This window comes from Saccoglossus kowalevskii, chromosome 10, assembly GCF_978046115.1.
Source record: "Saccoglossus kowalevskii chromosome 10, keSacKowa6.1, whole genome shotgun sequence".
In the NCBI taxonomy this organism is placed as follows: Eukaryota; Metazoa; Hemichordata; class Enteropneusta; family Harrimaniidae; genus Saccoglossus; species Saccoglossus kowalevskii.
In genome coordinates, this window is record NC_140650.1 from 23,212,604 (window position 1) to 23,226,837 (window position 14,234).

The following is a 14,234-nucleotide window of genomic DNA, read 5'->3' on the forward strand; positions in this document are numbered from 1 at the left end:
TTGCAATTACTAGAATATGTTGTCTTTCATACTAGTATATACTGTGGTGTTACCATGTATGGGTGAGTCAGCATCGAAATCAGCTGCGTTGATCGGCCATATTGGAACTGTTATTTACATAGTCTGCCGATCGACTCACCCCCCACGCAAAATAAATACAAGTTTCTCACCTGAATGTAGCACTCAAACGGACCAGTTCTTTCTGTCTTCACAACGACTCTCTAAGCAATAAATGCAAACAACAAAGTTGATGAACAAGTGAATGTTTGTAAGAATGCCCCACTACATGCCGCCCTAGTTGTCATACGAGGTTCCCCAGCCCAGTTGTAGTAGTGCCAATACGTCTGCAGTTTTGCAACTTGTTTATACAAAAACACCAGCTTTATACTCCAATTATGAACAAATAAACACAGAAACATTGCACGATTCCTACCTCCATGGGTCGCGACGATGCCATTTCGATAATCAAACGCCGCAAAAATATACGTCAGTCAAGCCTTTACGATATAAAATATGACCACAAGTCACACTTGTAAAAGATACACTCAGCACACGCTTCGCGTTCGGCTACCTTCGTTCGGCTAATATTTTATTAATGTTGCGTTTACCGCATTCGGCTATTGTCGGTAAATTTCGGGTTGGGTTGGACGACATCATTTGTTTTTATGGGGTGCAAGGCATGGTCCGGAGCAGGAATGTTTGATAATGGGCTGTTAAAGACGTCTCATATGCTGACTTTAGTCCGTTTTTGACACGACCAATTCGATCCCCTTAGAGAACATAAAGACCGTAATGTAATTATTGAACAATAGATTTAAAGAAATATTTTCCGCCGCAAACTATGAAAATGTTCAGGCCCATGGTTTATATAAACTATGTACATACTTATCACATCTCAAAATAATCTGATGATACAATTAAACAATAAATCGCCTTTAGCTGACGGGTGTAGTACATATAAACCACAGATGTGATACTCAGAACAATTCAGCTTACACATTTTTTATATACTGCCCTCAGTGGTGATACTGAGTTTACACGCAATATAGAACTACGGGGGCGTTGTCCGAAACAAGGTGGCAAGTGAATAAATGGTTCATTATATTTAATAATAATTAATATTTATTTATAATAAATACCTTAGGCTTTTTGACCACCTGTAAAACAGAAGTTTGAAGACTGACTAATTTGCATAATTACTCACCCAGTGCAAAATGTTTCAAATATAAAAAGTGGAATAACTCTCATATAAACAAACCGAACAAATACTTTTATATTTGCTGTCAAAAATATTTTTCAATTAATTATTCTCTACTATTCCAACTAAAATAAAATATCTACAGAATTATTAAATTATAACATAAGTTATTTACACTTCTGTGCTTACACCCCGATTTTCGAACAGACACATTTTGAGCTGGTCGATATTTTATTCAAGATAGAGCTTCTCGAATTTCCATATTTCGCTAATATTATTTTGAACTGTATCATTTTTTGGGGCTTCGGCATTGTTTTTGAGTTAATCTGTTTAAATTTAATCATTTTAATTTAATAGAAATTTACAACACCTAATTTTGAGCTTCACGAGAAATGTTCTCATAAGTTCACGGTACCATTTTACCAAATTAGGGAGATCGATCGTAAGATTCAGAGTAAATGTTGATACATCGAGACCAGGTATTCCTGATTAATTCCAGTTTTTTATTAACGGATCGTAAATAAGTCACGTGACTCACTATCACTCTAAACGGAATGCCAATGGCTATTTGAGAATAAAGTCTATTTTCAAAATAGTTTCTTTCTACAACTTTTCGGAAGATAGGTTATGCATGAATGGATTAATGTTTTTAAAATATAATTTCTTTTGATCACTGTAAACTCTGAAAGAAGAATATCCCAAAACTAGCTACAATATTCAGTAGAAATTTGAATAATACACTTTTTACGAAGTTTTTGAACCTCGGTAAGACCTACAAAATACAACACGACAAGGAATGACATCACTACAAGGTAAGAAATGAAATATTTCCGGAAAAAATAGCGTAACGGAAATTTTGACACAACAAGGAATACACTTTAAACGGTTTTATTTGATTTATTGAACACTACAATTGTCGTTCTATTTGAGTTTACAGGCTTAGATTACAGTCTTGATTCATCCCGGAGTTTGATAAAAATGATGTTGTCTCTTATTGGTTTTTACTTTATATAATACGTAGCTACATGTTATTAATGATTTTATACATTTTGCCATTCACACCCCATACTCCCATAATTTTGAATATAAAGCATTACGCCAAACACTGTCCTACGCCTTTCCCGATTCAACGAAGCATGTAGTTTATTTGCCTTTTTTGTTAGCAGTACCCGAATTGTCAGAACTTCCATTGTTATCTTAATGTAAATGTTTATTAATAATTGACTGCGAGTAGTTTAAACATTTGAGTTTGATCCCGATTCATGGTGTGGAATTAGAATTCTATGATTTTGGAAACTGTTTGACGAATAAACAATATTGATTATTTTACGTACAGAATTTAATAAATAACATTGTCCATATTTAAATATTTTGTTGCACATTTGATATTCAGCTGAAGCTTTTTCTGTTCTTGTACATATTATTGCTAGATTTATTTCATTTTCGGGACCGAGCCATCTAAATACATTTCATATATTGTGTTATCTTTTTTGTAGAAGTTTAATATTTTCAGATTCATGCGGGTTTAGTAGTGTTTTTTGTAAAGTATTAAACCCAATAATTAAGTACGGGTTCACATGAGGGATTTTTAGAAGTGTAATTTTTTTTATTCCAGGAGGTCGATTTTTCAGGATCATGAAGTTGTTCAAGTTTGTATTGTTTTTTTCCGAGGCTTTTGTTTAATTGACTTTTTAAGTTTTCTCATTTTGAAGAATCTACCGCGTATAAACGAGTCTTTCCACAATACAATTTTTATTTAGTTTGTGAGTGTTTTGTTTGACACTTTTGTCCACTAGAAATAGGATAAATGATTAAGAATCCTCCACAGCTTTTTCACTGTCATTTTTATTGTATTTGCTGTTAACAACATCTTCAATATCCTGACACTGTTCTTATAAAGTTGTCTTTCGATTCTAATTCCCATATGTATTTTGGAAGAAGATTTGACCGTTTGTTCTTCAATACTTGTAACCACGCGCAGTAATTTCATTCACGATGGCTGACATTGTTATTGGACAGTGATCAGACAAATGTGATGAACAATTCACTTTGAAGAACTAGATCGAATCAACAGTGTTTCGGCAGTTATATCGAAATCTCTTTTACCACGTAGGTGAAGAATGTAAATAAACCAGTTGAGTCTCCTATCACTGTCCATTTAAAATAATCATAATACTCAGGTGTGACTAGTGTGCATACGCTATAGAAGTGTCATGTCTAGAAAGTTATGTGGTGGTATTCTGTGAAAAGTTGAACCTCAGACAACCACCCGTAATTGAACCAGCCAGACTGGCACGAACGGAGGAACGTTGTTGGAACATCGCCCCCGTGCGGCGTCTTTTGGACATGCACATTTGATTTGTTATCGGTAAACACAACATCTCGGTCACCTCTTATTTAACCACCTCCAGTTCGCTTCACACGGCCGGGTGCATTAAAAGGTAAGTCTACATGTTTTTTATGTGGGTTTCTCACTTATTCTCTCAAATTTGTTGAAATGTATATGATAAATAACGTGTAAAAACAACAGTGGTGCCGTTTCTAGGAAGCGACGCTTTCATAATCCAAGATGGCGGCTTACATATGTGAGTTATTTGTTATTATTTGTGAAAGTCTGGCGATCTCGTAATTTTGACAGACACTTGATGCGGACTATTGCTTGGAATTGTATTCTATCTCCTAGCCATGGTTACCAATACTTTAGGTAGTTTGGAACTTACTATGAGCTGTGTACACTTTGTGCGTTGGAAAGTTGCTGGTCACTTCGTCCAGTTTGTGAGAACTATTCATTCCTGCAGAAAAAATCCTTTATGAAGTTGATTAGTGGAAGAACACACATTTTGTTAGTAACATAATAATTTCGCAAAAAAATTGTCTTTTTTCTCTGGTATATTGGTGTGATCATCATTCTTAGTACATCCATGGTGTGATACAGTAAAAGTAATTCATTCACCTTGCTGCAGTTTAGCAGCTCTTATTGGCCGCTTAAGCTATTTTGATATTACGTTGCGGCCATAGAGCTGCAGATCGCGTCCATTGAGAACCGCACAGTTCGCCGCCCCGGGATCCCGGGGCGCACGCTATTTTTGATGTTATCGAACGATTTCAATGAAATTTAAAACGAATAAAAGTTATCCTTGCAAACACAAACATCTTAGGTATCTACTGACCGAAAATGAAGGACTATTTCTTCTTGAAAAGTATATATTTCTGTGTATAATTAGACCGAACGTAATTTAATCGATTGAACGACGAATTTCAAGATGACCTCTGTCATGTGACCTGATCACATGACAATGACGAAACATGCGCAGTTGACATTTTAACTGAAAATTGAGAATGGCAGGTTCTTGCATTCATTGTGGAGATGAGTTCCAGAAGAAAGTTAAAGGGTATCGCAGGCAATCCATTGCATCTAGACTTAAAACCTCGGAAACTGTTGACAATGCATTAGTGAATGTTCTAAAGCTGAAACCCATTACCCCGTTGGCTTGTTGTCTCTTTCCGCATATTGAGGAGCATTGGTGGTAAAATATACATCATACTTTTGCCATACCCTGTTGGTAATATGGCCAATGTGTGTATATTATTTAAAATACAAGTAGTACCTTCTACTTGTTGAGCTTTTAGGTCAAATTTTAAAATATCTTTCAGATTCTGGTCAAAAGACTCAACAATTTTGTCCTTTGTGAATTCCATGCTGTCTGCTGTCTGCTCCTGTCACTTGTAACACTCTTTGGCAAGTTACAAGATTATTTTTAGATTTTTCACAATATATAAATAAAACTGCTTGAAAAAAATATTTTTAATAATACATGTACTTTATTTGATTTTTTCAAAAAAAGATGAGTCACTTAATGGTGAAATGAAATTAAAATTATAAAAAGCCGTCTGCCGATGTTTCGTCACATGAAGCGCTGTCCCAGACAGGCGCCGATGGCTGTAGTCACGTGATTACACTCGTCACTAAAAGAGCCAAGTCACGTGATAGAGGTCGGCTTCAAAATGGCGGCGTTCAATCGGAGGTTTCACTTCGGCACAGTTTTAACGTGAAATAGTCTCATTTACACGGGCAAATTTGCTTAAAGCTTGCTGTAATCAGTAACAGATATATTTGTGAGAACATATTTGTCTATTTTTTCCTGCAAGTCGAGGTAATTTTATTACAATCACAATTTTAATGATACATAACTGGCATATTTAAAAATCTGTGCATTTCTTTAGGGAAGGGAACTGCAGCTCTCTGGTCGCCCCGCAACGTATACCACGACCAAGAGAGCTGCATAAACTGCAGCAATCATTCACCTTGCTTCTATCATGGACGTACTAGTACGTCCATACTTCTATGAATAAAACAAGGGACATTATAATCTGATTTTGTTTTACTATATTAGAGGTCTTTCATGTTGCACCATCAAGACGAGATTTTTTTGTCAACATGTATGTGGAATCCAAGGTAATGTGTAGGTAAAAGATTCTAAAAATGAATAAAGATAAGAGAAAACCTGAGTCCTGCTGAGATTCGCATGCACAGACGTGTCAAATTCAAAATAGAAACTTTCAGTATCTTGTTGGTTTTGTTACATTTCTAAAATAACTTCAATATTACAACATTCATTGTTCCTTTTGTGAATGATTATGTCAAACATGAATAATTCAGATGCACTGTTGCTCTACTCATTGTTGTTTATGTACATGTACATGTGCTGTTTTGACGGGGTAATGATATTACTAATATAATACAGCCACATGTAGCATTCGTATACCAATGCAACACATTAGCAAGGAAATTTGTGATTCAGTCGGTGTTAGATAGTGTTGCTTCAGACCGGTGTCCATTACTTTTACTACAGTATACCGGTAAGCATGATAATTTTATACTAGAGAGTGGAATTTTGTTTACCCAACTTGACCAGGTGTTACCCAACTTGACTATCAAACTTTGCGCTGAAATGACATTGTGTTTAGAATATTCCATTGGACTTGCGTGCGCTGTATGTATAGGAGAAACAGTTTGTAAAAATGTCATTACAATTGTAATAACAGAAATAAAGACAGGGAACATGTTTTATAGGTAATTTTTATTGTATGACATACTGCTCATTAAAAATTTTGTCAAAACGATTTACAGTAGCTTGCACCTCAAAATACTGGTGTTTCCATGATGTGTCCGCCTCTGTTGATGGGAAGTGGGGTTCTAATTCCTAAAAGCAGGCACTGGGAGCTTGTCTGAAAGCAAATTACTCACTGTATAGCAAATTTGCTCGCTGACACGCATTAGTGTTTGAATGCTACATGTGATGGTATACAAATTTGGGTAACATTGTCAAGTATCATACATGATGATAGAGATTACGTTATTTTTTTTTCCCTCAGAGATAACGATGAATCACAAAGAGATACTTCATCACTGTGTTCAAATTCTTGATTCATATGATCCTGCAATACATGGGGTCGAAGATCATTTAAGTAAATATATCCGTGAAAATAAGGTAAGTGATAGAGTGATTAACTAATTACGATCGGTTTACAAATGATAGCAATCAACAATGTAAGTAACTGATGTATACAATTAAAAAATGTAAATTTGTGTTAGAACCATGGAGTATAAGTTAGCCACGTGTTCTTCCTAGAAAAGTTCAAGCGTACTATGCTTGAATTTTTTGGAAATAAAGTATAAATTGAGAGCAGACCATTATTATGCGTTTTATATGCAAATTAGCCACCCAGGGAACACTGTCAGCCATTTTGAAAATTTCAAACCTTTATAGCACTACGTCAGGGTATGTATGGGGTGCAGTACATAGGGTTTTTTTAGAATGTGTTTGCCAACATTAATCAGTAACCTGACATTGTACCTATGATGAGACAGTGCTAACATAAACTATATGTTTGTTTTTTCTCCCAACAGAATCTTGGAGAGGATGAAAAATCATTTGTTACTGAAGTGTTCTCAGGATGTGTTAGACATACTCGTATAATGAAGGTTGTCATTCATGGCTTTTATTTGGAAGATGGTCAGAACTGTCTCCGAACTGATAGTAATTTATTCACAGGTAAATTTGAGACTAAAAAGTTCTTCAAGGAGAAAATGCTTCTAATTAAGTGACTAAAACTTCATAAATATCTACTTTTATTATTAATACAATATTTATGCAAATTATCTTGTTTATTAGAGAGATGGCCACACAGCTCTGTCATGTAATGGTAGTTCCAAACATGATTTATGCTGTAAAATACACTATATGCATTGTTATTCAATGTTCACATTGTACTGTATTATTATTTACAGTTTTGTGTTACCTGTCGATATTCAGATTAGGCGAACTTGGTATGTCGCATTTCAGAAAATTTGTCAAAACACAAGATGTGAATAATATGCATAAGGTAAGTTATGATATGTGTAGAAACTGTATCTGGCATCCTAAGATGTTTGTGTTTGATGGTTCCTGGTTTATATCATTATCAGGATAGCGATTAGTGCATTACTTTAGCCATAAATTTGTTTTGTACAACTAAGCAGAAATATTTTCAGCTAATTATTGGACAATACAACAGTGTTACAAGCAATATCGCTTCAAAATCTGACAATAATCTACTATCGGAAAGCAACATAGGTGTATTGTACGACAGCTATATTAAATTGACGTAATTCTATTCAATATTGTGATAGGAAAATGCTCACACACCCCTGTCACAAAATCCTAAACATAAAATATGGTTTCTGTGGCAAAATGTACAATGGGATGTTGTATCATAAGCACTTGATATTAATATCACCAGAGATATCAGTGACATTGAATGCGAAGGAGTGACACCTGGCACAAAAATCGTATGATTGAGAGATACGAGTATGTATGACGTTGTCCTCAACTTATAATTCTTTGAATACAGCATTTATGTAAAAATATTTTACATATCCCAAAATAGTCTGTTCAAGATTTGGGGGCGTTCAGTCATATATTATGTTTATGAAAACACATTTTTCTTGGATAGGAGAATGTTAATTTCTGTCAAAATACTGATAATATATTCACACCCATAATATATGCTGCTGAAAAGTGATGACATCAACTGAGAAACGATCATAAAAATTTGAGGGATTGTCTGTATAAATTAAATCCGGACTGCGCATTGTATTGTGGTTTTGAATTCTTGAATAAATCACTGATTATGTATTATTATTTACTACAGTAAATATACCTCGCCAATTTACAGTAGTCAGGTATATTGAAATACATTGTAATTAAATATTAATACTGTAATTAATTATTAAATATTATTTTCCAGTTCTTAGCTTATTTTTTACATGAAGACAATTTAATGAGTTGGATAAAGGATGAATGGTGCCGGATATATGAGGGTACATATGTACAAACTGAACTACTGTCACCACTTCTAAAGTAAGTCTATTATGCATATTGTGATAATTAAAGGAGGTATTTTTAGAATCAGAACTGGTCCTGCTTTGGTTTCGCTGTGGGATTGCTGCTTCAACCCAAATTATTGCCTGATTTCATAAGTTGTTGTTGGTCGATACTGCTCGTAGTCTCTCTCTCTGGCAAATTTATTGTGCATGTGGTCATTTTTGTTTCGAGACGTGAAGGAGTTTATTCTGATAATATGCAATTAGTACTCAACTCATGGTAGTGAATATTTTCGAATGTAACTATGTTAAGTATTATCTAATAATTGTGATTAGACCTGATGATATGAACTTTGACCTACCTATTTGTATATTTCGCTCTGGTCTACCATTTTTGAAAAGATTTTGGTTTATTACTAGTAATTTTCTTATAACTGTTTAATTTCAGTGTACATGTACATGTATTGAAGTGCATCACTTTGTCACACAGGTTTCAAGGAGTATGTTTTCTCTAATGTGTTGTGACATTCAACTAGTGTTATCAAACTCATTACCCATATACTTGTAATAATATCAACTGATTCTGAAAGGCGTTATGAGTGAAAAGAACATATTTGAGTTAATTAACTTTTTAATGTTTCATTTTGAAATAGCTGGCTTCCTCAACTCAATGATCTAATTCAACACTTGGCAGAGAAGATTGCTAATGTAGCAGTGACAAAGAGGCAGAGCAAAGCACCCACTAAGCCCAAACCATTTAATATAACAAAGCCAAGACCAAAAAGTGTACCCATGCCTGAACCCATACCAACTTTGAAACCACACAGGCCTGTGAGTATATTGTTTCAGTTATCCAATACCACAAGTAGACATTTGAGCTTTTGTGTGAGATACAACCAAGGACAACATAGCGTGTATGTTGCATGTACATTGTAATTAGAGACATGCGCAATACAGAAGTCATCAACTCTGTCTTGATCGAAATGCAACAAGCAATGCAGCATGCTGGGTGTATGTGCATGAGAAACATTCTCACAATCTGCACATGCAAGAAGCAGTCATGTAGCATTCTTGGTGTTTATGCATGACTAGCATTATCCGTTAGCATGGCCATGGAACAACCACGCTATTCTGTTTTTGATTGTTAATAATACAAACCATTTTTATTTCATGAGAAGCATTTTCATGAATTCAACAAGACAGAAGAAATCACAAAAGTACCAGTGTATATTGATTAATCTACTAAGGTTCTTTCAACGAGAGAATTACAGCAGAATCTTTCAGAAATTGTTAAACATCATCAATTAATTATAAATTACCCCCCGGTAATTGGTGAATATTAAACACTGTGCATGGATCAAAAAGATGTGCAGATGAACGTCTTGAAGCAATAGCACTGAACTAAATGACAACTTTTGATTATTTTCACCACCAAATTGAATGCAAAGTGCTGTGTTATTTCATAACTCTGAATTTGTAAAAACTTTCTGCATTCACAGGTCCCCAAAACCACATATGCAAAACCTAAAGAAATGAAAGACCTTGCGAAAAGAAAGGATTCGAGCAGAAAGGAATCCGAGGTAAAGTACCTAAAGATGTTTGCAATCTGCAGTATGCTGTCATGTTTGTCATCAACACTATAAATGGCCTGGCCATGCCTGTGCATGTGTTGCTGTACGTGTGTGGTAACAATGTTGTGACGACTTCAATTTAACTTGACACCAACTTGTGACGACAGCACCTACATTGTGACGACCCTTACTAATTTCATGATTTATATTAATATTTAATCGAATTTAAGTCCAATTTGCGTAGTTTGGGTTTAGTAAAGGGGAAGATGTGGTTCAATTTATATCAATATTAATATAATTGTACCATACCTTCCCCTTTTACTAGGAACACGTTTTAACGTTTTTTCGCAACTATATTAAAAGTTAATTCAACCATATTAAAAGTTAATCCAATGTGTGTCATTTAAACGTTGGTAAGATATCTATGTGTGTGTGTGTGGGGGGGGGGGGGTTGTTATTCTATGGTAATTATAGAAGAGCATAAATGGACAATATGTGATGTTGATTTAGAGTGATATGAAGTTATTATAAGAATAGTGCATAGTGCATATAATCAATCCATATTTGGCATTCTCATTTCGCAATATAGTTGGGTGTAGATACCCTGTGCAATACTGTTCATAATCAAAGCATGATGTAACATATGGAAATACAGTGACAGATGTGTAATAACTACTACCGATATTGTATTAGTGGTTATGTGTTATTTCTAGTTTATATTGACTTGCTGATTTTCTAATGATTTGTTACGTGAGCATAGCCAGTATATTTGCTGCGTGAGTCCCCAATCCCTCGCTGTGTCTTACTTACATTCATTTCTCATTATGAATACCTACATGTGTACGTCTTTCATCACGCCTGTTTTCAACTATTCATGTTGTATTCACAGGAAAGACTTCTTCAGTCATCTACGTCACAGTTTGCTTGTGCAAATGCAGAAAAATCGGCAAAAGCAAAGTATCGACTAGCGAAAATTGTTGCTGAACAGGACAGTAAAGTGAATTTTGAAAAGAACCGTGCCAGACCACTACCTCCAACACTGGTAAGTACTTGTACCTTGCTTCAAGCTGATGCCAATCAGTGTGTGTCATAGTTTATACTCTCTCATCCAAGTATTAAATCTGATAGTGCTAAATCCCACAATTTGATATAAAAAGATTCTGGTCAATTTCCAAAATCAGAAGCACAATAAATATTATTTTCTGGACCCTGATTCTACTCTAGCGCCCTCTGCAGTCAGCAATTCAATGTACTGATAGCTAATTCTCAATCCAATTCATTCAGTGCACCATCAATAAATTCAGCTAAATTTTGCATTATTGTTATTTGTAGGCAGGTTAAAAATCATTCATCTATTCATGTTTATTCATTTCAGCTTCAGGGTTCTGCAAAGATAAAATTTGTGTCTGATAAAATTAAAACAATTAACACAAAGTAATCTCTGGTTATAGTCTTTTCACTTGTTCCACTCATAGAGAAAATCCTGGCTAGGGTTTTGATATTGTATTGAGGTTTCAATTCCTATTGATTGTACTTTTATTTGATGCAAATTTAAATTAAAAGAGTTCAGTTGTCAAACTCTTACACAAGTATTAATTAAGGGTCTGTGTGTGCATGTATAAGACTGTAGAAATCTTTTCATACTAAAGTCATGAATTTTTTTTGGCTGACAGAATGACAATGTTCCAATTCGACTGAATGCTGCGGCAATACTTAGAGAGGGCGCTCTTTACCAGAAGAAAGAAGAGCAGGAATTGAAAAAGTAAGTTATTATATATGCATTTTACTATTTGCGTATGTCAGTGAACATTTCATCCTGCCACTGGAGACTATATCATTAATAGACAGCATTTATTAGACACAATAAACTTGCATATTCACTACGTTCAATTACCCAGCATAGACTCCAGTCAGTCAAAATGACTATTTTGAACTGTAGGCATTAATCAGCGATTCTGCCGGTGATGGAGAGATAGAATCCAGGTCAGGGGAAGCCCCATGACCTCAAGATTCTTTTACCCCTTACGTCACGAACCCACATGACCGAGGCCACCTGGCAGCACCACAGGTAGCCGTCCATCACTCTTAATTTCTCTCCGCCTCGAGTGGAGATGAAATCTAGCGAGCTCTGCTGGATCGCCTGCTTTTTTTCCTGTCCGAATTTATAGCTTGGGTTGTTGCCGCTGCAGGGCATTGTAGCTGGTAGGATAAGTTTTCCTTGTCATTTTTACCCTCGTGTCGTTTTTGCCTTTGTGTGTAGTATTTTTCACAACAAAGAAATTAAAATCTGGCGCCACTACGTAACCAGCTGGTTTTCATGGCAGCACCTTTTACAACTGTAATTCGTTTCCCTCATGCATGTCGTCTTTTATTTTCAATGTATTTAGCAATATATAGATGTAATGACAGCACCAGGGCTCGCTGCCATTTTCTTTCCGGTCTCCTCGTGTCTCGAGTCGACCGTGCAGTGGTTATATTCAGAATTTACCAGCATAGAACCCGCATCCGAGATACTTTGTCGTAGCTACGTGCGGGTTTCGGGGTTTTTTGCGTGAAAGCGTGTTTTTTTCACTGTTCTGAGGCCTGAGATTTTCTTTCAGAGCCATCAAATCGCTGAGACTGACCACGTCACAGCAAGGTCACGCGTCCAGTAGACAAATCAGTTAAAGTGAGTTGCGTGTTTTGCATGAGTGGAAAGTCCTCGCGCTTGGCTACCAGTACCGTAAAAACTTGATTAATTCGCGGTCTCTATTAGTTCGCGCACCCATTTTATTTTCGAACGCTAATTTTTAAATGTATCCTTTTAATTCGCGGCGTTCAAAAACATGTTTAAAATTGTATCCTTTTAATTCGCGGGCCATAATAAAGTGGATAACTCAGAATATATTGCATGAAGACATTAAAAATATACATATAATTTTATGTTATCAGTACTTGGTGTTGCCACAATTGCAGATGATCTCGTCATCACAGCCTTTCAGTTAGCAAGCAGTTTAGGTTCGGTAAAGATTTGACATGAAAAAAATCATTCCCCCACAACACTACAGATGTTGGGCAAGATTATTACATAGTCGATAAATATCCATCGGTCAGCACATCGATTAGAATTTCCGTGATGGAAAGCTTAATACAGGGCTTTTTCGTCGCTGATCCACAGGGTTGCATCGACCATGTGCCCGCCATTATTATATTACGTTATTTAAGTGAACCGCCCTATGGTGCGTAAATTGTCATTTTTGATTGGTCGGGCGATTGACCTCCTGTTACATTTTCATTATACCGATTTCGGTAAAAAACACCGAGAGTTAAGCGGTCATGTACCTTCTATAAATCTAACCTTGCACACATAATCTTGTACTGATGTGTTTTTTGTGCAAGAAAGACATTCCCTTTCATTTAACCCCCAGGTAACTCTTCGCGTTCATGGTATTTGTGAGAGTTAAAAGATTTTTCGAACAAATGACAATTTAAATATCAGTGCATGAACCAAACGCGTGGTTATTAGAGTTCAGTCGAAATGTACGTGAATAATGCGATCGAAGTCCGCTGCCCAGAGTTTATTATATTATAGTAAAATTTAATTTGACGTATGGTATGTTTATGTTTGCGTAATTATTATGAATGCAACGCATTATCAAGTCGGTGATATTGAAATATTCACAGACCCAATACCCCGGGTCAGAGCCCTAACAATAGTTAAAAAAAAAAACTAATTATCATGAAAGCAATATATAACGAAGTACAGAGCCGATACAATATTGTAAACAAATTTGCGTAATTAGAAAAGCAGTGCACTAAGTAAACGACGTTCAAATTGATATATTCAAGCCAGTACAGAGTTGCATACAAGTTGCGTAATTACAGTACCTTCGAATATAATAACAATTTTACTAGTTTGACTCGCGGGGCACAAAAGAAAAAAAGGTTGCTAAGGTAACGCGCCAGTTCAGTGCATGACTGGGGGTCAAACTTCGGTCAACACACACTTGATGTCAGCATTGCCGCACAAGAAGTTTCGCAAAAAAGTACTTGAAGTTCAATTGCGTCCCAAAATGATGTCGCTGATCAATCAGTTGTCGCAGCGTGTGTTGTGTCATGT

At 35.7% G+C, this 14,234-nt stretch overlaps 2 protein-coding genes across 2 annotated transcripts in view; one reads left to right on the forward strand and one right to left on the reverse strand.

Moving 5' to 3' along the window:
* The window catches only part of LOC100368990 (uncharacterized protein ZK1073.1-like), a 40,218-nt gene extending 39,618 nt beyond the window's left edge, over positions 1-600 (reverse strand). Inside the window, exons 1-2 of the mRNA XM_085504393.1 lie at positions 434-600; positions 171-221 (exon numbers count right to left, since the gene is read on the reverse strand). Coding sequence (XP_085360519.1) covers positions 171-221; positions 434-457 — 75 coding nt within the window. The 5' untranslated portion in view covers positions 458-600. The remainder of the gene's footprint in view (positions 1-170; positions 222-433) is intronic.
* A 2,951-nt stretch (positions 601-3,551) lies between these two features.
* LOC102808379 (cilia- and flagella-associated protein 99-like) overlaps positions 3,552-14,234 on the forward strand; it is a 34,238-nt gene continuing 23,555 nt past the window's right edge. The window contains exons 1-9 of the mRNA XM_085504394.1: positions 3,552-3,639; positions 6,575-6,690; positions 7,110-7,254; positions 7,491-7,585; positions 8,489-8,601; positions 9,218-9,395; positions 10,064-10,144; positions 11,025-11,177; positions 11,809-11,897. Coding sequence (XP_085360520.1) covers positions 6,583-6,690; positions 7,110-7,254; positions 7,491-7,585; positions 8,489-8,601; positions 9,218-9,395; positions 10,064-10,144; positions 11,025-11,177; positions 11,809-11,897 — 962 coding nt within the window. The 5' untranslated portion in view covers positions 3,552-3,639; positions 6,575-6,582. The remainder of the gene's footprint in view (positions 3,640-6,574; positions 6,691-7,109; positions 7,255-7,490; positions 7,586-8,488; positions 8,602-9,217; positions 9,396-10,063; positions 10,145-11,024; positions 11,178-11,808; positions 11,898-14,234) is intronic.